This window comes from Trichechus manatus, unplaced genomic scaffold (assembly GCF_000243295.1).
Source record: "Trichechus manatus latirostris isolate Lorelei unplaced genomic scaffold, TriManLat1.0 scaffold00191, whole genome shotgun sequence".
Lineage (NCBI taxonomy): Eukaryota > Metazoa > Chordata > Mammalia > Sirenia > Trichechidae > Trichechus > Trichechus manatus.
In genome coordinates, this window is record NW_004444127.1 from 2,437,079 (window position 1) to 2,459,905 (window position 22,827).

Genomic DNA, 22,827 nt, shown 5'->3' on the forward strand with positions numbered 1-22,827 from the left:
GAAGGGATGAGACCAGTGGAGTATCTTAGATGGCCGCTCACAGGCTTTTAAGACCCCAGACACTACTCACCAAGGTAGAATGTAGAACATTGTCTTCATAAGCTGTGTGTTATGCCAATTGAGCTAGATGTTCCCTGAGACCATGGTCCCCAGAGCAAGGCTGTAAATCTTTATAGGAGCAGACTGCCACATCTTTCTCCTGTGGAGCAGGTTGTGGGTTCAAACCACCAACCTTTTGATTAGCAGCTGAGTGTTTAACCACTGTGCCACCAGATCTCCTAATCTGGACTGGGACAGGCTCCTAGTATTCCAGGTCAGAAAGGCCAGCAACTCCCTTCCAGACCTTGAGACAATTCTCCAGAAGCAAGTCCTTAAACACTTACCAGGTGGGGCTCCAGGACCTGAAGCAGCCCCTCCATCTCTTTGTCATTCAACAAATAAGGAACGATCAACAGTCATATTTCCTTGCTGTGGTTAGCTGCTGTCGAGTTGCCTCCACTGATGGGGACCCATGCACAATGGGATCAGACCATTGTGATCCATAGGGTTTTCACTGGCTGATTTTTTGGAAATAGATCACCAGGGCTTTTTTCTAGTCTGCCTTAGTCTGAAAGCTCTACTGAAACCTGTTCAGCATCATAGCAACACACTGACAGAGGGCAGCAGTTGCACTAAGGTGCACTGGCTGGGAATTGAACCCAGGTCTCCCACGTGGAAGGAAAGATTCCACCACTGCACCTCCACTGCCCCCTAACATATCCTTACATATTTATAATTCTTTAGAGAGAGAGAAAAGAACTTACAAGCACCTACTATGTGCTAGTTATAGTAAAAGGTAGCATTTGTTGAGTGATTACAGTGTGCCAGGGACTGTTCTAAGTGCTTTACATGTATTCATTTGTTTAATCCTCACAACAATCCTAATGGGTAGGAACTATTATCATTCTACTTCACAGAGGGAGGAGGAAATGAAAAACAGAGAGGTTAATTAACATTCCCAAGATCACAGAGCCCAGAATTTTTCAGATTTTTTCAGTTATAAGAAATACATTTTACATCATTGCCAAGTACACATACACATGCACAAAGACACACACACACACTGAGATAAAAAAATTCACAAGACAAAACTTTAGTAAGTGCAGTACATTCTGATATTTTCTACTCTATTTTGCTCTGCTTTATTTTTTCTTAAATTTTGGTCATGACCCACTAAATTGATTTCACAACCCAAATGAGTCACCACCCACAGTCTGAACAGCACTGAGTCATAGCTAGAAGTGTCAAGGCCAGGATTCAAACCCAAGCAATAGGCTCCAGAGCCTAATCTCTTGGCATAAAGAATGGCTGGGAAAAGTAAGATACTGGAGGCCCAAGGACAGGTTGGGACTGTGCAAACGAGGGGAATGGGGGCCTCGATAATCCTACCATCCGGTATCCTTCTCTCCCTGTATCCCAACACAAGATAATACAAAAGTCACTAACATTGCCTTTGGAATGTAAACTTGCTAGCATAGACATACAGTTATTCTTTTACTTACTCTTCACATCAAGCCTATGAAGAAAGCAGAGCTAACCAAGAGACAGACTCAGGCAGGTTAAGTGATTTGACCAAGGTTCCAGAGCCAGGACTAGAGCCCAGTGGCCTGTTGCCTGGTCCAGGAATTCTTCCACCTCATCCCAGTTCACCCTTGAGGACAATGGTGGTGATGGTGGTGGAGGTAATGATGGTGGTGGTACTGAGGGTTGTAGAGGAATGGTGGTGGACCATGGGATGGAGGCAATGGTGATGGCAGTGGTAATGGTGGTGTGACGGTAACAGGGCTGGTCTTGGTACTGGGGGTTGTAGCAGTGGTGGAATGGTGGTGATGGAAGTAATGGTGATGACAGTAGTAATGATAGTGACAGGAATAATAACATTGGTATTGGTGATGTTGGTAGTAGGGGGGTTGGTAATGGTGATGGTGATGGTGGTATTAATGGTGGTAGGAACAGTAAAGGAGAGGTTGCAGTGATAGTGGGGGTACTACCACAGCAGCATCTCTACCTCCTTCCCAAGTTAATATGAATCCCCTCTTCTCCTCCCCTTCCTCCTTCCCTAGCATTTTCCTGAGCACCTGGACCACTTTGCGGAGAACATGGAGGACTTCTCCAATGACCTGTTCAGCAGCTTCTTTGATGACCCCGTGCTGGATGAGAAGAGCCCTCTCCTGGACATGGAACTGGATTCCCCCACTCCGGGCATACAGGCCGAGCACAGCTACTCCCTGAGTGGTGACTCAGCACCTCAGAGTCCCCTCGTGCCCATCAAGATGGAGGACACCACCCAAGGTAAGAGGTGGGAAGGGCCCAGGGACAGCACAGGCCCAGAAACCCGGGAAGGGAGGGACCAGAGGAGACACAGGGGGGAATCTACAGCCTCCCAAAGGAGCCACCTACAAACCCCTTTCATGAGGTGCTGCTCCCTGACTTTTTGTTCTCCCTCAAATCAAACCCATATGAGCACTTCTCAAAAGGGTCTTCACTGATGACTTAGGTCAGTGGCTTACTAAGTGTGGTCCCTGGACCAGCAGAATCAGCATCACCTGGGAACTGTCAGAAATGCAAATTCTGAAGTCCAACCCCAGACCTACTGAATCAGAAAAACTGCTGGTGAGGCCTAGCCTTCCAGGTGATTCTGATGCACCTCAGGTCTGAGAACCACTGTAGAGGAAACACCTGGGGTGATAAAATAATAAATGTGGACAAGCTACAACGACGCTAGAACCTTACCACCTCCTCGCACTGTGTTGCCCTCCAAGATACTACCTGGGGGAGACCCCTGCACCCTGCTTTTATTACTGAACGTGGGGTTCCCCAAAGCTCCCCTCTCCTCCAACCCATTTCCCTCTTTAAAGCAAAGGGCACTCTGAGTCCTTCCTCTCAGGTAATCAGTCCTCAAGAATTCCAGAGTCTGTCCCACCTAGAAATGGTCTTTTGGGCATTTCCTCAGATAGAGGTGGTCCTGGCTCTGTCAATTTTGGCTGGGTGATTATGGACAGGTCTCTTAACCTCTATAAGCCTCAGTTTCTTCATCTACAAATGGGAATAACAATCAGCATTTCTACAGCACAGCCCAGTTTACAAAGCGCTTTCAGGTTAATTATTTCATTTATTTCTCACAAATGGCAGGTGAGGTAAGAATCACTTTTGTCATAATTCCCTTTTAACCAATGAGAAAAACAAGACTCCAGAAAAGCTGAGTTGTCTAGGTTACAGTAAAAGGCAGAGCAGGAACTTGGGACCAAGTCCCCTGATTCTAAATCTCACGCTCTTGTCACTGCCCTGTTTGCTGACCTCAATGGGCAGCAGGGGTACTGGGTTTGGAACCAAACAGGCCTTAGTGTACATCCCAGTGCCTCCACTTGCTGCTGTGTGATCTTGTGCAAGTTACTTAACCTCTCTGAGCCTCTGTTTCCTCAGCTATAAAATGCAGATAATATGTACTTTAAGAATTCTGGTCAGGATTAAAAATTACATAAATTCAGTACTGAGTCCAGTGTCCAGCACAAAATATACATCAATAATTAGTGGCTATTTTCATTATTGATATATATTATTTGCCAGGCACTGAGCTGTATACTGTATGCATATAATTTTTTAAAATAATTTTTTTAAAAATTTTAATAATCAATTATTTGTGGCTATTTTCATTGTAAGGAGCCCTGACGGCAAAATGGTTAAGTGCTCAACTGCTAACTGAAAGGTCAACAGTTCGAACCCACCCAGTGGCTCCGCAGGAGAAAAGACTTGATCTGCTCCCATAAAGATTACCAAAAAAATCAAAACCTGTTGCCGTCAAGTTGGACTCAGAGCAACCCTATAGGATAGAGTAGAACTGCCCTATAGGGTTTCCAAGGAAGGGCTGGTGGATTTGAAAGGCCAACATTTTGGTTAGCAGCCAAGCTCTTAACCACTGTGCCACCAGGGCTCCCCCATACCCATAAAGATTACAGCCTAGGAAACCCTATAGGGCCATTCTACTCTGTTCTATAGGGTTGCCATGAGTTGGAGTCAACTGGATGGCACACAGCAACAACAAGATTTTCACTGTGCATCTAAAAACCCTATTAATACTATGAATGGCTAAAACAATGAACAGGGCTTTTATTCCTCTTTCTCCCTCCACTTGACAATGATCTTGAGCGAGTTTCTTGGTTTTCCAATCTATAAAATGGGTAGAATAACAGTGCCTGCCCCATAGGGTTGTTGGGAGGAGGAAATGAGTTAATGTGTATCAAGGGGTTAGAGCAGTGCTCAGCACAAGCAGTGTGAGGTGCTTCTAAGGGTCTCTGAGAGACCCCAGGGGCAGAGATAGGCCTTTGTACCATCCCCTGCTGAGGCCAGGGACACCCTCTGGGGTTTTAAATGGCTCCAGGGCTTGTGGCTGCTGAGCTTCCGGAGGCCTCCTCATGAATGTGGGGTAGACCCCCTCCATGGCAGGTTCTCCATGCACCCCTGCTGGGCCAGCCCAGCTACTCCTCCCTGGCCACCCCAAGTCTATTTTTAAAGCAATTTGTTTGTGGGCCCTTTGCAGGGGGCAGCTTCCCGGAGGCCGGCGGTCTGGTCCTGTAATTTGGGAAGAAAGTGGGTGTTCCTGGAGCCCAAGGGCAGCCTGTGGCCCAGAGCCGGGGCACTCAGGCTCCCAGCTGGGTGGGGCCTGGCCTTCAAAGTGGAACCAGGCAGCCGAGCTGCTGACCCCTCTCCCTACCCACAGTGGGTCCCTCCAACCCTTCCCTTGCATGCTGGCCCTCCAGGCCCCTACCTCACCAGGCTGCTTCTTGGGCTACCCTCTGGTCCAGGCACTGGGGCCTCCATGAGCAGGGCTGACGTGGGGTGGAGGACTGTAGGCACCCATCAAGGAGAAGGAGTAATGTCAGCCAGCCACTGTCCTGTGGCCCACGTGAGGCCAGGAGGTGGGCAGGAGGTGGACTCTGTCTACGGGAAACCTGAACGTCACCCCTTGCTCCTCCCGGCCTCCACACACCCTAGGTCCCCAGGTCCTGTCGATTCTTCCTTCTAAATCTGTGTCTAATACGTTCCCTCCTCTCCACCCGTACTGCCTGAACTATTTCAACAGCCCCCTGCAGGTCTCCCTGCCACCATCTTGCCTGAGGCCTTTCCGGTCTCTACAGCAGGCAGAGTGACCATTTTTAAAAAGTATAAATCCCAGCATGCTGAAAACTCTTCAAAGACTCCCCATTACCTCCAGGATCCAGTCACAGCTCCTAGCCCCAAGTTCAAGGCTGTGCCACCTTGCTTCCATAGAGACTTATAGCCTCGGAAACCCTATGGTGTCACTATGAGTTGGAATCGACACAATTGCAGTGGGTTCTTTGGTTTGGTTCCCTTCCCAGACTCCCTGGCTGGTGCAAACAGTTAACACAGTAGGCTGCTAACAGAAAGGTTGGAGGCTCAAGTCCACCCAGAGGCACCTCAGAAGAAAGGCCTGGCAATCTACTTCTAAAAAATCAGCCCTTGAAAACCCTATGGAGCACAATTCTACTCTGACACACATGGGGTCACCATGAGTTGGAATCAACTTGACAGCAACTGATTGATAGGTTCCTTTCCCCATTTTACAGATGAGAAACTAAAGCTCAGAGAGGTTAAGCAACTTGCCTAAGCACACAGCTAGTCAGGAGGGGTCCAGGTCTGTTGACCAAGCCCATTGTGCAAGCTGCTGAATGAAAAGGACGTCCTCACCTGACCTGGCCCCAGTCCACCCCACCCACTCGCCTCACAAGCAACCCCCTTGCCTTTTCTTGCCCGCCTCCTGGTGCACCCGGGCACCTCTCCTGCATCCAGTCCAGAGCAGATCCCAGGGGCGGGAGGGGGCTGAGCTGTCTGCTCCAGGAGTCCCCTGAGCCTGGGTCCTGCCCCTCCCCCTAGACATGGAGCATGGAGCGTGGGCACTGGGACACAAACTGTGCTCCGTCATGGTGAAGCAGGAGCAGAGCCCGGAGTCGCCCATGGACCCTCTGGCCGCCTCCTCGGCTATGGCTGCCGCCACCGCCATGGCCACCACACCGCTGCTGGGCCTCAGCCCCCTGTCCAGTCTGCCTGTCCCCCACCAGGTGAGCCTGGGGACTGTGTATAGGGGCTGAGGGAGGGAGGAGGGGTGGTGGGTCATTGGTGGGAAGAGGTATCCAAAGCCGTATGTACCCCAGGGCTCTGTGAACAGGGAGCAATGTCAGCCCCAGGACTGAGGGTGGGGCTCCCAGACCAGGCCTCTGCCTCCTCTCCGGTGGCCCCTTCACCATCCTATCATGAACACAAACCCCAGCATCTTTAGGGTAAGCTCAGGCTTTCACTGTGTGCAGAAGGAAAGCTTATGGGGAGCCAGACAGGACTGGGCATCAGGGGCTGGGGCCATGTTCTCAGCAACGGAGAGAGCCCAGGCCACTTATTTTTCTCAAAGCTTCAGGATTTTGAAGAAAGAAGAAAGACCAAAATAGAATTATAAAAATTGTGCTATATTTCAATTGTTAACATTTATGAAATTAGTATTTTTAACCCATACTCTCATGCCAAACCCCCTCCCCCACCACCACCACTATGAATGCATGGATAGATAATGGCATTCAGCTATAAATCCAAAGCTGGTATCTAAAGACTCTTCTGGGAATGTGAGGCCCAGATCCTTGCACCTGAGAGAGGTCTTGGGCCCCAGCTCAACTCCTCATTTGTGCTCTGGGCGTGTTGTATTTGTTCTCTTTCTACCTCAGCTTTCTCCTCTGTAAAATTGCAGAGTGTCCACCTCTAAAGTGCTCCTAACCTTAAGATTCTACAATATGGGGGTCATCTTAAAATCCCTAGAGTTGGAGTGTGGCTGGCCCTGCCCCCTGCTGGCCACGTGGCTCACCTGTTCAAACTGTATGTGGCCAAAGGCAAGAAAGGTCAGCCCCTCCCTGCCCCTCCACTGACCTGAATGATCAAGGGTTGGCTGCAAATGTGCAGGGTCTTTTGAAGCCTCTGAGAGTGGCTCAGCGACTCTTCAGGGCTTGCCAAAGCAGGAAGGGAAGTGGTGACAGCAGCCAGGGTGTTGGAAGTTGGGCATGTGCCTCAGATAAGGAAACTGAGGCTCAAGGGGTCAATCAACTCGGCCAAAATCTCACAAGCAGAAGCAGTGGCGTTGCAATCCAAGATCAGCCCACCAGACCCCAAAGCCCAGACTCTAGTGAGGTCACAACGCCCTAGTAGGAGGCACAGAGACCAGGAGTTGGCATTGTCAATAATGAGCTGTGTCACCCACACAAGTATTGTCACCGTTCTGTATATTAGTCCCCTCATCTGTCCCCTCATCTATCCCAGGAAAGAGCTAGAATAAAGACCAGGGTCCCCAAGTTCCCTTCCGACTTGAACTTTCCATGATTCTTACTCATCTGCCTAAATTTGGGATTCTGGTGTCCCACCCACAAGATCCTGACCTCTATCTGCTGGCTGCAGATCCAGAGGGCAGAGATAGTCCTGAAATCTAGTACTTAGCATAGTGTCTTCCTCAAAGAGAAGACTACTTATATGTGTATTGGTAGTCACATATGTGAAGTCACACATGTTCTTGAGGCCCTTTCTGGAACAACAAGTTATGACATAAATAAATACAAATGCATGCCATTAAAAATGTAAATCTAATTCCATCAGCTCCTTGCTTCAAAACATTAGGGGCTTCTCATCGCTTCAGACTCCTTTGTCTGTAATCTGTCCCTGCCCGGGTCTTTCTGGTCTCGTTTCCTAACAGTCTGCCTCCAACACACACCCCTGCACACTAGACATACAGAATACCTGTAGTCTCCACCAGATCAAGCGATGCCCTTTCTGCCTCTGCCTTTGCATGTGCTTTTCCCTCTGCCCAGAAAGGCTTTCCTCTCACTCACTGCCTGCCCCAGCCTTCATCTGCAATACTCGTGTTTAAACTTCAGGACTCATTTCAAACTTCAACTGCTTAATGCCAGTTAATCCCTCCTTCTTCTGTTATTGTTATCATTACTATTTATTATAGTAATTATTTCCATTCTGTTATTACCATTCATTGAGCAACTATAATGGGCTAGACACTACCTCTTATCCTTATGGCAACCTGCATACAAAGGCTTACCTGATCTTCACAGTGCAGAGTCAGCCTCCACAGGAAGATGGCCCTGCCCTCAGAGCCACAGGAAGCTCTCCTCTGAGCTGAATGTCTGAACTACACTACTTGGCCACCATTCTCTTCTCTTGGGAGTGATTGGGCTTCTCCAAGCGCTCGAGCCCAGAATCCTGGCCCATCCACTTCCCCAATTGTGCAGGGCGCACCACCAGCCTCAGGGAGGGAGGTGGGATGAATGGCACGGTGAGAACAGCCCCAGAGGGCAGCTGATGGAGCTGGACCTATCTCTTCCTCAGGCCCCGGGAGAGATGACACAGCTGCCAGTGATCAAAGCCGAGCCTCAGGAGGTAAACCAGTTCCTCAAAGTGACACCAGGTACGTGTGTTGAGGGGAGGGGCTCTTTTCCTCTCCAGGCTCAAGCAGACAGCATCCCTACTCCCTTGATCCAGCCCACCCCTCCCCCTCCACACCCTCCCCCTCCCCTGGAGTATCTTCTCCTCACCCTCCCCTTGCCTACTCTCTATCCACCCATGTTCCCCTCCTATTTCCAGTTCCCTTCCTACCCAATCTATAACTGTCATTACTACTATCAGTATCCTCCACCCTGTCATCTACTCACTAGCTGAAGTCCACTCGATAGCCAGCCAGCCAGCCAGCCATCCAATGAGAGTCCACGGGACATCACCCAGGCCCAGGCACTGGGGAAGCAGAAAGAGAAGACAATCCCTGCACCCAAGTAGATCACAGAGGAGTGAGGGCTGCACACAAATCACCAGTTACCCCACCAGCTATGAGACAGCAGAGCCCCAGGGAGCCTTGGGAGTACGTATTTGGACCACCCAGCCCAGACAGGGGAGAAGGGGGCAGAGAATGCTTCTTAGAGTTGGACAGAAGGACAAAGGGCTAACTGAATCTTTCCAATCCCACCTCATTAATTCATCAAACATCAATTAAGCACCTACTGTGTACCTGGCCCTGGGCTCCGCATCACAAGGTTTAGAAAGATGAATAAGGCCTAACTTTTGCTCTAAGGTGTTTACAGCCTCAGAGAGAAGACAGGATACACACAAGGTAGAGAGGGACCAATGTTAACACAGCTTACACTATACAGTGCCCATCCATTTATAAAGCATTTTCACATACCTTAGCTCATTGCACTCTCGTGACCCCATGCAGGGAGTCCTTTCATCCCCATTCAACAGACTAGGGAAGTGAGGCTGCAAGAGGTTAAGTAAACATAACTGAGGTCACAGTCAGTGGGTGCAACAGTCGGGACGTGAACTCGTGAACTCGGGTCTCTCTGACTCTCAGTACAGTGCTCTTCACAGTAGGGCATCTGTGAGCGGCAAATGAGAGTCAAAGGAGGCAGGAAGGACCCCTGCAGGAGACAACCTTGTGCCCGAGCCTGGAAGGCTGGAAGGACGCAGCGGCTCCTCTCCAGGCTTAGCCCATTCTGCGGCCCAGTAGAGCTCCACATTCCTGGCACCTGGAATTATCTGGACATTCTCTGCTGTCCTGGGAGCTTGCCCTGCATCTAGGCACTTGGTCCTCTTGGCTCTCTCCAGTTCTCTCTGACACCTCTTCCTGACCACCTGCCATGGCTGGGGAGGCAACAGGGGCAGGGGGCAGTGCTCCTGGCTGGTCTGCCGAAACCCCAACGCCACAGTCCTGTTACCTAAAGTTGGAAATGGAAACCCTGGGGTGGTGACGGCTAAACATTTTGGAGTAGAAGGAAGGGCCAGAGGCTACCCCCTGCCCAGCCTGGGTCTGGTTTTGGGCAGTGACCACAGTCACCTCCTGGGTTGTCCAAGTTGGGAGGGAGGCTTAAAGACCCCAGACACTATGAAGTCAAGGGTAGGGAAGGGACCCCAAGAATCCAGCTCTGTGGTGTCCAAGCCAAAGACCAGGCTTACAGGAGCCAGGCCTCTGTGGTGTCAGAGATGGAGACAGCTTCTGGAATGTCAGCTCATCTTCCTGACACCACAGAGGGGCATCTGGTGTTACAGCCAAGGTCAAGGCCATGCAGTCTACCTCCCATGAGGTCAGGGCCGAGGCAGGCCCATGCCAAGCTGGACTGACGATGTCAGGGCAGAGCTGAGGCCAAACCCTGCTAACCTGGTCTTCCCTGCTCTCCCCAGAGGACCTGGTGCAGATGCCTCCGACGCCTCCCAGCAGCCACGGCAGTGACAGCGACGGCTCACAGAGTCCCCGCTCTTTGCCCCCCTCCAGCCCTGTCCGGCCCATGGCCCGCTCCTCCACGGCCATCTCCACCTCTCCCCTCCTCACCGCCCCCCATGTAAGTAGCTGGGGGTGGGCTGACCCTGGAGGCAAGGGAGTGAGTGAATCCACTCAGCACACTGACCAGTGGGGAAGGATCTGGGGAGCCCCAAGCCTGACCCTCACTCCCATCAGAATTCAGAGAGGGGCCTGCCTGGCAGATGGGAAGGAGAATCTTTTCACCCAATCTCATGGTGAACAGGAAACTGAGGCAGAGAGGCCCAAGAGGCCTGTGAAGCCCACATGGTTGCAGGGACAGGACTGAACTTGATATTCCTGACCCCCAGGGGGTAGCCCAGGCTGCCTCCAAGGAGTGCTGTTCAGGGTGCAGTGCTCAGGAGGCCCGGAGCCCCCAGGAGGCATGGAGCTAAGCCCTGAGACCTGAGTGGGGTCTGAGGCGGACTGCGTAGGGGCCCTGGAGCTTTGAGGCTGTGGAGCAGGGATCTGGGGAGCCCCCCAATGTCCCAAGTGCCTAACCTTCAGGGCTTCTAGCACCATCCTCAGCACTTGATATATGTTGGTAGGCGCCATCAAGTCGATTTCGACTCGTAGTGACCCCATGAGACAGAGTAGAACTGCCCCACAGGGTTTTCTAGGTTGTAATTTTTACAGGAGCAGATCGCCAGGTCTTTCTCCCACAGAGCCACTGGGTGGGTTCAAACCACCAACCTTTCAGTTAGCAGCTGAGCGCTTAATTAACCGTTGCTCCACACAGGCGCCTTCAATACCTGTTATTGAATTTAATTCCAATCTGCCCCTTTTTCAGATGAGGACATCGAGGCTCAGAGAGTTGAGTGCTTTGCCTAGGTCATACAGATAGTAAATGGCAGAGCTTGAACTTGAACACAGGGCTGTCTAGATCCTAATGACTGTGTCCTACTTCCTATAGAAATTACAGGGGACGTCAGGGCCGCTGCTCCTGACAGAGGAGGAGAAGCGCACCCTGATTGCAGAGGGCTACCCCATCCCCACGAAACTCCCCCTCACCAAAGCTGAGGAGAAGGCCTTGAAGAGGGTCCGGAGGAAAATCAAGAACAAGGTAAAGTGTGAGCCTGGGGCTTCTGTGGGATTCCTTGGAGGATGGGGCCTCTGCTCCCCTGGTAATGCCAGCCCTGAAACTGGGGTGGGGGGCATTTCCAGGAAGTGAATATGTGGAAGTAGTAACCCCTGTTTTGGGGCCCTCCCCATTTAGATCTCGGCCCAGGAGAGCCGCCGTAAGAAGAAGGAGTACGTGGAGTGTCTAGAAAAGAAGTAAGGGCCCTGGGCTGGGTAGGGGGTCTGGGCCTGGGGCACAGAGGCAGGGGACATCGGGGCCTTGGGCCTGGGGCACAGAGAGTGGGATTGTGGTGGGCAGGCCTGAAAGGGCAGCGGTGAGTCTGGGGGCTGTCCTGAGCTTGCTTGGCCCCCACAGGGTGGAGACATTTACATCAGAGAACAACGAACTGTGGAAGAAAGTGGAGACTCTGGAGAATGCCAACCGGTAGGTGGTGCCACCTACATCCTTTCTCACCCCTTACCCTCTTCAGCTGGTATATGGGAGGCAGGAACAAGAAGAGAAGACTGAGTTCTGGAAGACAATGACCCCAGAGACAAGGACTCTGCAGCCTAGGACCTCTTATATCCTGCCTCCCTGGCCTCCCATTCTTTCTCACACATAAGGCTCCCATCCTTCCTAGTACATAACACTAGGAGACACCAGACAGGGCTGTTGAGGAACTTCAACGAGATTGTATAGAGCACAGGTTTTCAGAGTGTGGTCCCCAGGCCAGCAGCATTAGCATCACCTGGGAACTTGCTAGAAATGCATATTCTTGGGCTCCATGCCAGACCTATGGAATCAGGAACTCCTGGGATGGCCCAGTAATCTATGTTTTAATAAGCCCTCTAGGTAATTCTGATGCACCCCAAAGTCTGAGAACCACTGGTGTAGATCCTTGCCACCCAAAGTGAGCTCCCCGGCAGGCATCTCCTGGGAGCTGGTTAGAAATGCAGAATCTCAGGACATTCCCCAGACTTCCTGAATTACAATCTGCATTTTAACAGGACCCTCAGGTATTTGCATGCACAAGTTAAGTTTGAGAAAAAAGAGTGTGGAGAAACCAGCACAGTGCCTGGCACATAAAACGTCACAGCTGTGGGTTCTTATCCTGCTCTACATTTGTGTGACTCGGGGGAAATTGTTAAACCTCTCTGGGCCTCAGTTTCTTGTCCTAATGGGGTGATAGAAGCACCATCTCGTAAGATTAATGAGAGGATTAAATGGGATGGTACAAGTGCTTGGCATTTAATAATGCTCAGTTCATATTAGCATTTGTTCTTTGTTGTTGTTATTCTGAATTCTTAATAGTATCTAGCCCTGAGCCCACAGTAGGTCTTTAATAATTATTTTCTGGAATTAATTAAAATAACATAGACAATAGCCTGGTATGTAGCAGGTACTCAACAGAAGACTTTTTCCTTCTTTCCTTCTCTCTGGGCTCCTCCAAGGGGATTCAGCCACTGCCCTGATTTGCCTGGAAACCCCCGACTGGGGACGGGGTGCAGAGAAGGGAGCAGGGCCCCCTCTTGGGAACCCCCTACCCCCAACCTCTGGCCAGGAGTCCTCTCTGGCCCCAGACAGGTCCAGGTGCTTGGAGTTATTTCGCCACCTGCTGTACATTCTGGGAACTGCAAGCCCTATCTGCCCCGCTGGGTGGAGGACAGTGATGGCTAAACATTTGTTCACCAAGCTTGCGCTGAGCACCTTCTGTGTGTACCCCAAGGATTCCACCATGAGTGGGGCCTGGTCCTCGCCCTCAGGGATCCCACAGTTAGCACAGGAGACTGACTTGGAAATTCATAAGTAAAAAAATGTGTTACAAGTGTTGTGATCAAAGGAAAAACAGCGATAAAATTAACAAAAATAACAACTGTTACTGAACACTCACTACATACCAGGCACTGTGCCAAACTCGTCCCTTCTTTGTCAGCTCAGGGTGTTGTGGGGAAAAAGGAGCAAACGTCAGATTCTCTATGGCTGGTGTAGGGTAAGAGAAAGAAGTCTTACCACAGCCCAGGTCAATTGAGGCAGACACCCTCCAGCCCCCACTTTGGCCAGGAGCATCACAGAGCACCCCTGTGCTCCCACAGGATGGCCCAGATAGTCACCATGAGGCAGGCCCCAGGTGCCCCAGCCACTCCACAGAGGAGCCAAGCGGGAGGTGACCTTTTCTGTCTTGATTGAAATGGTCACCTGGTGTGGAGGCCAAGTCTAAAGCCAGCCCAGGTCCCCCCAAGACAGCCCCAGGGGGCTGAGATGCCTGCTGCATCAGAGCCTGTGAGTGACAGCTGTGCCCTCCTCAGGACCCTGCTCCAACAGCTGCAGAAACTCCAGACCCTGGTGACCAACAAGATCTCCAGACCTTACAAGATGGCTGCCACCCAAACTGGGACCTGCCTCATGGTAGGTGCTGTTCCCTCCACCACGGGGCCACAGGAGGACAACTCCTCTAGGCTGGTTCTCTAGAGAGGTGGGCAGCGCTCTGAGGGATTGGCAATACTGTGGGCGATGTCACCAGGGTAAACCATCCTAGTCCCTGCTGGGCTGGTTCCAGGTAGACTCCAGCCTCCTTCACCAAGCCCATGGAGGCTGACAGAACACAGCCTTCCCTGACCAGTTCTAACATGTATATCAATGGCCAAATGACTGCAGTGAACCCAGCTAGGGAATGATGGGAAAGGTCCCTTGAGGCAGCGACTTCCATAGACTCTGTGGAGTAAAGGGCTTGGGAAGATGCAGGGAGGTATGGACTTAGTTCTTCTGAAATAGAAGGTGAGGAGAAGGCTGAGCAAATCTCTAGAACCCAAAAGTGTGCCCAGTGTGTGACTCAGGCCTCTGCCAGTCCCTTATCCATTCTCTCCTGGAAATGTACTGCCTGTTGCCTCCTACCTGCCCCAGACCCTCCAGAATCCTCGTCATATCAGATGGCAGAGCCATGACATGGACAGGAATCTGCGCTCCATGACTCTCAGTTCTTCCCTGCAGGCCAGTTTTCCTAGGAATCCAGCTAAGAACCTCAAGAGGCAATATGACCCCTCTCCCTCCCAACCTCCACCTCCACCTCCCCTTCCTTCCTTGTCCTGGTTTCTCCTCTCCATAGATGATAACCACATTGGCCACTTTCCTCTTTTTTCCAGGGCTGCTTTGTGGCAGTCCCCCCTACAATGGGCTGGGATGGCCTAAGTAGCCTCCATCTTCTTCAGAGAGGGTGGGCAACCCCACATCTGGGGCATGGCTGGCACTGGGAGCTACTGTCTTGGAAAAATTCAGAGCCTTTTGCACCCACTGTTTTTGTGGGAGGAGCATTGGGGTGGCCAGGGTTGCAGCCCTCCCTGCACAGATCAGACCACCACTCTCTCTCAACTACCAGGTAGCAGCCTTGTGCTTCGTTCTGGTGCTGGGCTCCCTCATGCCCTGCCTTCCTGAGTTCTCCTCCGGCTCCCAGACTGTGAAGGAAGACCCCATGGCCACTGACAGTGTCTACACAGCCAGTCAGAGTGAGTGTCTTCCTGTCCTACTAACCGCCCTCCCGCAGCCCCAACTTCTGGGTGAAGTCAGACATGAGAGAGGAGCCAAGTTTTGGGTTGGCATCATCTCATTCTACCTCCTCATTTTGCAGATGGGGAAACTGAGGCCCAAAGAGGGTCTGTGATTTGCTCGATGTTAGTGGTCACATTGGGACTGGTGTTCTTAGCCTATGTCTCAGGCAGTTCCCCCTGTGATTTGGGGGAGGAGGGCTTAGGGGATAAGAAGAATGTTCCAGACCTGGTCTCCTTGTATTATGGTACCAGTGGTTATGGGACATCTGCTAAGCACCATCAGTATTTTATGACTGGGATACAAAATGAGTTTCTACTCAAGGGCCATGTCCAATGAGGTGGCAGTGGCTGACTGAAGCTCTGTGTTGAGAACTCTGAGTCATCACTCAGGATTAACAGGAAAAAGTGCCATGATCCATTGCTAATGTCGACCACGGGCAGAGGATAGGTAGTGGTGCCCAGATATTTGCCATTCCCATGGGGATTGTAAGGTACAGTTAAAAGCATGGAGCTTTAGAGTCATTCATGCCTGGCGCTGCCACTTGCAAGCTGTAGGATCTTGGGCACGTGTCTTAAGCTCTCTAAGCTTTAATTTCTTCATCTAGAAAATGCACGTTACAGTTGTACACTTACTGAGCACGGTTGTTGCGAGGACGAAATGTGATGGTGCACGTAAAACTCCCAGCACACTGCCTGGCACACGATAGGCACTTACCAAATGGGCACACTCATTCTCTTTTAGAAGAGCTCACAAGATGAGAGAAAAGACACGTGGGTGGCAAGGGGAGAAGTGGTTAGGGCCCCAGAACAAAGAGTAGGGTAGATTTCAGAGGCAGACGACAGCTACTTCAGGTAGACCTACAGAGGAACTTCCCAGCTGTCCGTCATTTATCAGGAGCAACTTATCTGGCACAGCAGGAGGAGGAAGAGGAAACGGAAGATCAGAGAGGCGATCAGGGAGAAGTGAGTTTCACGAAGGAGGGATACTGCCGGGAGAATGAACAAGACATCAGTGACCTTGAGCGGAGGAAGCCAGCGTGGGAGGCTGGGGAAGAGGAAGTGGAGACAGAGAGGGAGAGCCACTCCCTGGACAAGTGTGGCTGGAGGAGAGAACAGCAACTTTGCTAAGGGGGGTGGGCAGCAGGGATGCAAGGTCTGTTTTTCCAAAGGCTTAGAGACCCATGTGCAGGTGGAGGTAGAGGGGGCCAGTGGGAGGTGGGGAGGGGGTGTTGGACAAAGCCAGAATCAGAGGATGTGAGAAAATAAATGAGCCCCTCAGAGTGAATGCCGTGAGTTTTAGGCCCTGTGTCTGGCCAGGGTGGAGTCCCTGACTCGTGCAACTGGTTAATGCGCTCGGCTGCTAACTGAAAGGTCGGAAGTTTGAGTCCACCCAGAAGCACCTCAGAAGAAAGGCCTAGTGATCTACTTTCAAAAAATCAACCATTGAGAATGGACACGGGAAATCTAGGGTGGAAAGGAGGAGAGTGCTGTCACAGTATAAGGAGAGCAAGTAGGGTCACAAAACAACGTATGTATAAATTTTTGTATGAGAGACTAACTTGAATTGTAAACTTTCATTAAAGCACAACAATTTAAAAAAAAAATCAACTGTTGAAAACCCTATGGAGCACAATTCTACTCTGACACACATGGGGTTGCCATGAGTTGGAGTCGACTCGGCGGCAGCTGGTTTTACTGGTATCTGGACGGGGCAAAGAGGAGACTCGTCGGAGACAGGAGATGGCTTTTGGAACAGGCTAGTTTACAGAGCTGCCTGTGGACAGGGCATTGCACAGTGCCAGGGGGCGCTGCTCACATAGACTGTGAGGTTAGGGCTGGGAGAGCTGGAAGTGGGGGAGGAATAGCATGGATCCTGGAGCCTGGATTTACATCCACCTTTAGCGCTGCTTTGGAGCCCTGGTGGTGCAGTGGCTAAGACATCAGCTGCTAACCAAAAAGACTGACTGTTCAAATCCACCAGCCACTCCTTGGATACTCTATGGGGCAGTTCCACTCTGTCGTATAGGGTCACTATGAGTCGGAATCAACTGGATGGCACCGGTTTTAGGGCTGACCAGGTGCCTTGGTGGTGCAGTGATTAAGCCCGCAACTGCTAACTGAAAGGTCGGCAGTTCCAACCCACCAGCCCCTCCAAGGTAGAAAAGACCTGACAATCTGCTCCGTAAAGATTACAGCATAGGATACCCTAGGGGGCAGTTCTACTCTGTCGTATAGGGTCACTGTGAGTGGGAATTGACTTGACAGCAACAGGTTTGGGTTTGGGTTTGGTTTTAGTGCTGATAAGGTCCCTGGGTGGTGCAAACGGTTAATACACTTGGTTGCTAACTGAAAGGTTGGAGGTTGAAGTCCACCCAGAGGTGCCTTGGAAGAAAGGCCTGGTGATCTACTTCTGAAAGATCAGCCATTGAAAACCCTACGAAGCACAGCTCTACTCTGACACACATGGGTTTGACATGAGTTAGAATCAACTCAGTGGCAGCTGGTTTTATTTTTTTAGCATGAGACAACTTACCTAACAACTTTCACTCTGTGAAATGCGCCAAACTCATTCTCAGGAGTCTCTCTAAGGTTTTAACAATTTGATGTAGGTTAAAGGGCCTTGCACAATGCCTGACACAAAGTAGATGTCCAACAAATGTTTGTTCCCTTTCTGTTCATTTCCCCAAGGGGAAAACTAGGGCCTAGAATGGGAAGGAGACTTATTTAAGGTCTCACATGAAGTGAATGGTGGAGGGGAGACTAGAACTCAGCTCTCCTGATGCCTCGACCCAGTATCCTCTGCTTAGGAAGAGCTAACTTCTTCTAAGTGCTCACTAAACACAGTTTCAATTGCTTCTCCTATATTATCTCATTTAATCCACACATCTATAGGAGGTAGATCCTGGTATCCTGGTTTTACAGATGAGCAAACTGAGGCTCAGCAAGGTTTAAAGCTAAATGTGTGGTTTTGCCTGAGGTCACATAGCTTGGAAGTGTTGGAGCTGGGACTCAAATCCAGGCCTGTAAGATTCCAGGGCCCGAGTCTTAACTACTAGGCCAGGAATGGGGCCGGAATGGGAGCCCCTTGGCCCGGTGGCTCACCCCTCGCTCCCCCTCCAGTGCCCTCACGAAGCCTCCTGTTCTATGACGAGGGAGCAGGCTCATGGGACGATGGCCACAGAGCCCTGCTGCCCGTGGAGCCCCCAGATGGCTGGGAGATCAAGCCCGGGGGGCCAGCAGAGCAGCGGCCCCAGGACCACCTGCAGCACGACCTTCTGGACAGCACCCACGAGACCACCAAGTACCTGAGTGAGGCCTGGCCGGAGGAAGTCGGTGGAAATGGCACCAGCCCCGACTTCTCCCATCCCAAGGAGTGGTTCCATGAGAGGTGGGTGGGTAGCCCCACTCTTCCTGGGGTCCCGGGCTCCACCTGCCCTCTGCCCACCCCTGGTCCCCCACATCACCCACATCCTCCCCAGGCCCCGTCCCTCCCATGTGCCGACCCCCTTGCAGAGGGGTGAGAGGGTTCTCACTGGGGTCATCCCTGCAGCACCTCTCCCCCTACTTCACCTGCTTCTCTTCTCTCTCCAGGGATCTGGGTCCCAACACCACCATTAAACTCTCCTAGCCCGTGCCAAGACCCAGGACACAGGACGGACCCCCTGACACCCAGAAGAGGGCTTGTCTTGCTCACCAACCCTGATCCGGCTTGCACCCCTGCCCCCTGGGGGTTCCCATCCCAGGAGAAAGGGCTCCATTTCTCCCCAACCCTTTGCCCCATTCCCTGGCTGGGGCCTCTCCTGTCACCCCGACATTTGGACTGTTCCCTTGGGCCAACCACTCCCTTCTCACCTCTCCCTCCACAGCCATCTGTCCACAGATGAACCACTCACTGGGTACCCTCCTCCTTCCTCCTAACTACCAACACAACCACTGCCTCCCTGCCCCCCGACCACATACCAACATGCACACAACATACAACATACACACAACCCTCACCCCACCTCCCACTGTACAGAGACCAAGAACAGAAATTGTTTGTAAATAATGAACCTTATTTTTTATTATTGCCAAGCCCCTAAGATATTGTATTTTACAAGTCTCCCTCCTTCCCTCCCCCTCCTTGTTTTATATTTTATGAAGTTAGTGCGGGCTTTGCTGCTCCCTGGCCCAGGAAAGAGGGTCCCCCCACCCCTGGCCTCCCCCTGCTGCTGCCCAAGCCGCTGGGCCTTTTTAATTGCCAAACTGCTCCATCCATCAGCTCAGCATATGCTTTAAGAAGGCAAAATTTAAAAAAAAAAAAAAAGATGCAGCATCAATCTCTGAGTTTGTGCCTTTCTTCTCGGGCAGTGGGGGGTTGGGATGGGTTGAGAGAGGAGGGAGTGGGAAGAGTAACTCGAGTTTCTAGTCTGTGAGGGGTGTGAGAAGGCATTTCTATGGGTTTTCCTCACCTAGCCAGCCAAGAATTCAAATTTGATAGTCAAAGAATTCTGCAGCAATCTCCCCACCCCAAGTCTCCTCCAAGTACCTACTATGGCAGAGGGTGGAAGCAGAGAGGCATATAAGGACTTCTCTCTGGGATAGGAAGAAGTACAACCAGAATGTTCCTTAGAAGCAAGGATGGCAAGACTACGTCTCACATACTTTGAACATGTTATCAGGAGGACCAGTCCCCGGAGAAGGAGATCATGCTTGGTAAAGGAGAGGGTCAGTGAAAGAGAGGAAGACCCTCCACAAAATGGACTGACACAGTGGCTGCAACAATGAGCTCGAGCATAACAAGGATTGTGAGGATGGCGCAGGACCAGACAGTGTTTCATTCTGTTGTACGTAGTGTTGCTATGAGTCAGAACCCACTTGATGGCAACTAACAACGGGGATGAGAACTACAGCATTTAGCACCTACAGTGGGCAGGCACTCTGCTAGGCACTGTGCACACAGTGTCCAGTTTGGTTCTCCTAAAACCTACCAATTTTTTAGTCCTTGTAGACTTTGCCTCAGGTGGATCAAAGGCACAGATTTTGGAGTAGGAAGAGCTAGGTTCAAGACCTAGAGCTGCCACTTGTGTAGTAGGCTGAATTCTAATATGGCGTGCAAGATTCCTGACCTCGGTTGTTCATGTGTGGCACAAACAGTTTGTGCTCAGCTACTAACCTAAAGGTTAGTGGTTCAAACCTGCCTAGTTAGTGGTGCCATGGAAGAAAGGCCTGGTGATCTGCTGCCATAAAGATTACAGCCAAGAAAATCTTATGTAGCTGTTCTACTTTGTAACACATGGGGTTGCCATGAGTTGGAATTGACTCGATGGCAACGGGTTTGGGTTTTGTTTGTGTTTCTGTTTGGTGTACATGTTCTGTATCATTCCCTTCCCCCTGAGTATGGAGAGAACCTATGACTGTAATTGGATGTTACTCTCATGCTTAGATTACCTTATATGGCACAAGTGAAGAGATTCATCACTCATCTGTCAGTTTGTCCCATTGTGTTGGCTTGAATATTGCTGTGATGCTGGAAGCTATGCTTACCGGTATTTCAAATACCAGCAGGGTCACCCATGGTGGACAGGTTTCAGTGGAGCTTCAAGACTAAGATAGACTAAGAAGAAGGGCCTGGCAATCTACTTCCAAAAAAATTTGCCAGTGATGTGGATATAATTCTGCTTGGAAATAGGGTTTTCTTTGTTATATTAATAAGATCACATCAGTGTAGGGTGTGCCCTAAACCTAATCATTTCTGAGTTCTAAACATAGCAGATTAGATAGACTGAAGCACAAATTTGGGAAGACAGCTGTCATGTGAGTATCAACAAGAGCAAAGGAAAGTCCAGGACTACCAACAAGGAAGGATCTACACAACCCTGATTTGGACTTTCAGCATCCAGACTATGAGAAAATACATTTCTCTTCTTTAAAGCCAAAAAAAAAAAAAAATGCCAGCGAAAACTTCATAAATAACAGTGGAATATTGTCTGACACAGTGCCGGAAGATGAGCCCCTAGGTTGGAAGGCACTCAAAATATGACTGGAGAAGAGCTGCCTCCTCAAAGTAGAGTCGACCTTAATGATGTGGATGAAGTAAAGCTTTTGGGACCTTCATTTGCTGATGTGGCATGACTCAAAATGAGAAGAAACAGCTGCAAACGTCCATTAATCGGAACATGGAATGTACGAAGTATGAATCTAGGAAAATTGGAAGTTGTCAAAAATGAAATGGGACACTTGAAGATAGACATCCTAGGCATTAGTGAGTTGAAAGGGACTGGTACTGGCCATTTTGAATCAGACAATCATATGGTCTACTATGCTAGGAATGACAAATTGAAGAGGAATCACATAGCATTCATTGTCAAAAAGAACATTTCAGGTTCTGTCCTGGAATACAACGCTGTCAGTGATGGGATAATATCCATACACCTATAAGGAAGATCAGTTAATACAAATATTATTCAAATTTACACACCAACCACTAATGCCAAAGATGAAGAAACTGATGATTTTTATCAACTTCTCCAGTCTGAAATTGATCAAATATGCAATCACGATGCATTGATAATTACTGGTGATTAGAATGTGAAAGTTGGAAAAAAAAAGATCAGTAGTTGGAAAATATGGCCTGGGTGATAGAAATAACGCCAGAGATTGCATGATAGAATTTTGTAAAACCGACAACCTATTCATTGGAAATACCTTTTTTAAACAACATAAATGGCGACTATACATGTAGACCTCACCAGATGGAATACACAGAAATCAAATTGACTAATCTGTGGAAAGAGACAATGGAGAAGCTCAATATAAGCAGTCAGAACAAGGCCAGGCGCTGACTGCAAGTTCAAGTTGAAGCTGAAGAAAAGTAAAATAACTCCACAAGAGCCAAGGACGACCTTGAGCATATCCCACCTGAATTTAGATAGCATCTCAAGAATACACTTAACACACTGAACCCTAATGACTGAAGACTAGACAAGTTGTGGGGTGACATCAAGGACACCATACATCAAGAAAGCAAAAAGTCATTAAAATGACAAGAAAGAAAGAAAAGACCAAAATGGGTGTCAGAAGAGATGCTGAAACTTGCTCTTGAACATAGAGTAGCTAAACCAAATGGAAGAAATGATGAAGTAAGAGAGCTGAACAGAAAATTTCAAACGCTGGCACATAAAGTATTATGATGAAATGTGCAAAGACCTGGAGTTAGAAAACCAAAAGGGAAGAACACGCTTGGCATTTCTCAAGCTGAAAGAACTGAAGAAAATATTCAAGGCTCAAGTTGCAATATTGAAGGATTCTATGGGCAAAATATTGAATGACACAGGAAGCATTAAAAACAGATTAAAGGAATTACACAAGTCGCTGTACCAAAAAGAATTGGTCATCCTTCTGCCATTTCAGGAGATAGCATATGATCAGGAACTGACAGTACTGAAGGAAGAAGTCCAAGCTGCACTGAAGGCATTGGCAAAATACAAGGCTTCAGGAATTGACAGAATATCAATGGAGAAGTTTCAATAAACAGATGCAGTGCTGGAAGCGCTCACTCATCTATGCCAAGAAATTTGGAAGACAGCTACCTGACCAACTGACTGAGAGAGATCCATATATGTGCCAATTCCAAAGAAAGGTGATTCAAATGAATGTGGAAAGTATCAAACAATATCATTAATATCACATGAAAGTAAAATTTTGCTGAAGATAATTCAAAAACTATTGCAGCAGTATACTGACAGGGAACTGCCAGAAATTCAAGCCGGATTCAGAAGAGGATGTGAAACAAGGGCTATCACTGCTGATGTCAGATGGATCTTGGCTGAAAGCAGAGAATACCAGAAATATGTTTACCTGTG

The 22,827-nt window shown here is 49.8% G+C and overlaps 1 protein-coding gene across 1 annotated transcript in view; it reads left to right on the forward strand.

Annotated features, from left to right (window-relative positions):
* The window catches only part of CREB3L1 (cAMP responsive element binding protein 3 like 1), a 41,224-nt gene extending 21,922 nt beyond the window's left edge, over positions 1 to 19,302 (forward strand). The window contains exons 2-12 of the mRNA XM_004387659.1: positions 2,103 to 2,331; positions 5,932 to 6,116; positions 8,425 to 8,503; positions 10,267 to 10,424; positions 11,295 to 11,444; positions 11,598 to 11,656; positions 11,817 to 11,885; positions 13,748 to 13,847; positions 14,815 to 14,941; positions 18,104 to 18,371; positions 18,575 to 19,302. Coding sequence (XP_004387716.1) covers positions 2,103 to 2,331; positions 5,932 to 6,116; positions 8,425 to 8,503; positions 10,267 to 10,424; positions 11,295 to 11,444; positions 11,598 to 11,656; positions 11,817 to 11,885; positions 13,748 to 13,847; positions 14,815 to 14,941; positions 18,104 to 18,371; positions 18,575 to 18,611 — 1,461 coding nt within the window. The 3' untranslated portion in view covers positions 18,612 to 19,302. The remainder of the gene's footprint in view (positions 1 to 2,102; positions 2,332 to 5,931; positions 6,117 to 8,424; positions 8,504 to 10,266; positions 10,425 to 11,294; positions 11,445 to 11,597; positions 11,657 to 11,816; positions 11,886 to 13,747; positions 13,848 to 14,814; positions 14,942 to 18,103; positions 18,372 to 18,574) is intronic.
* Positions 19,303 to 22,827: the final 3,525 nt, after the last annotated feature.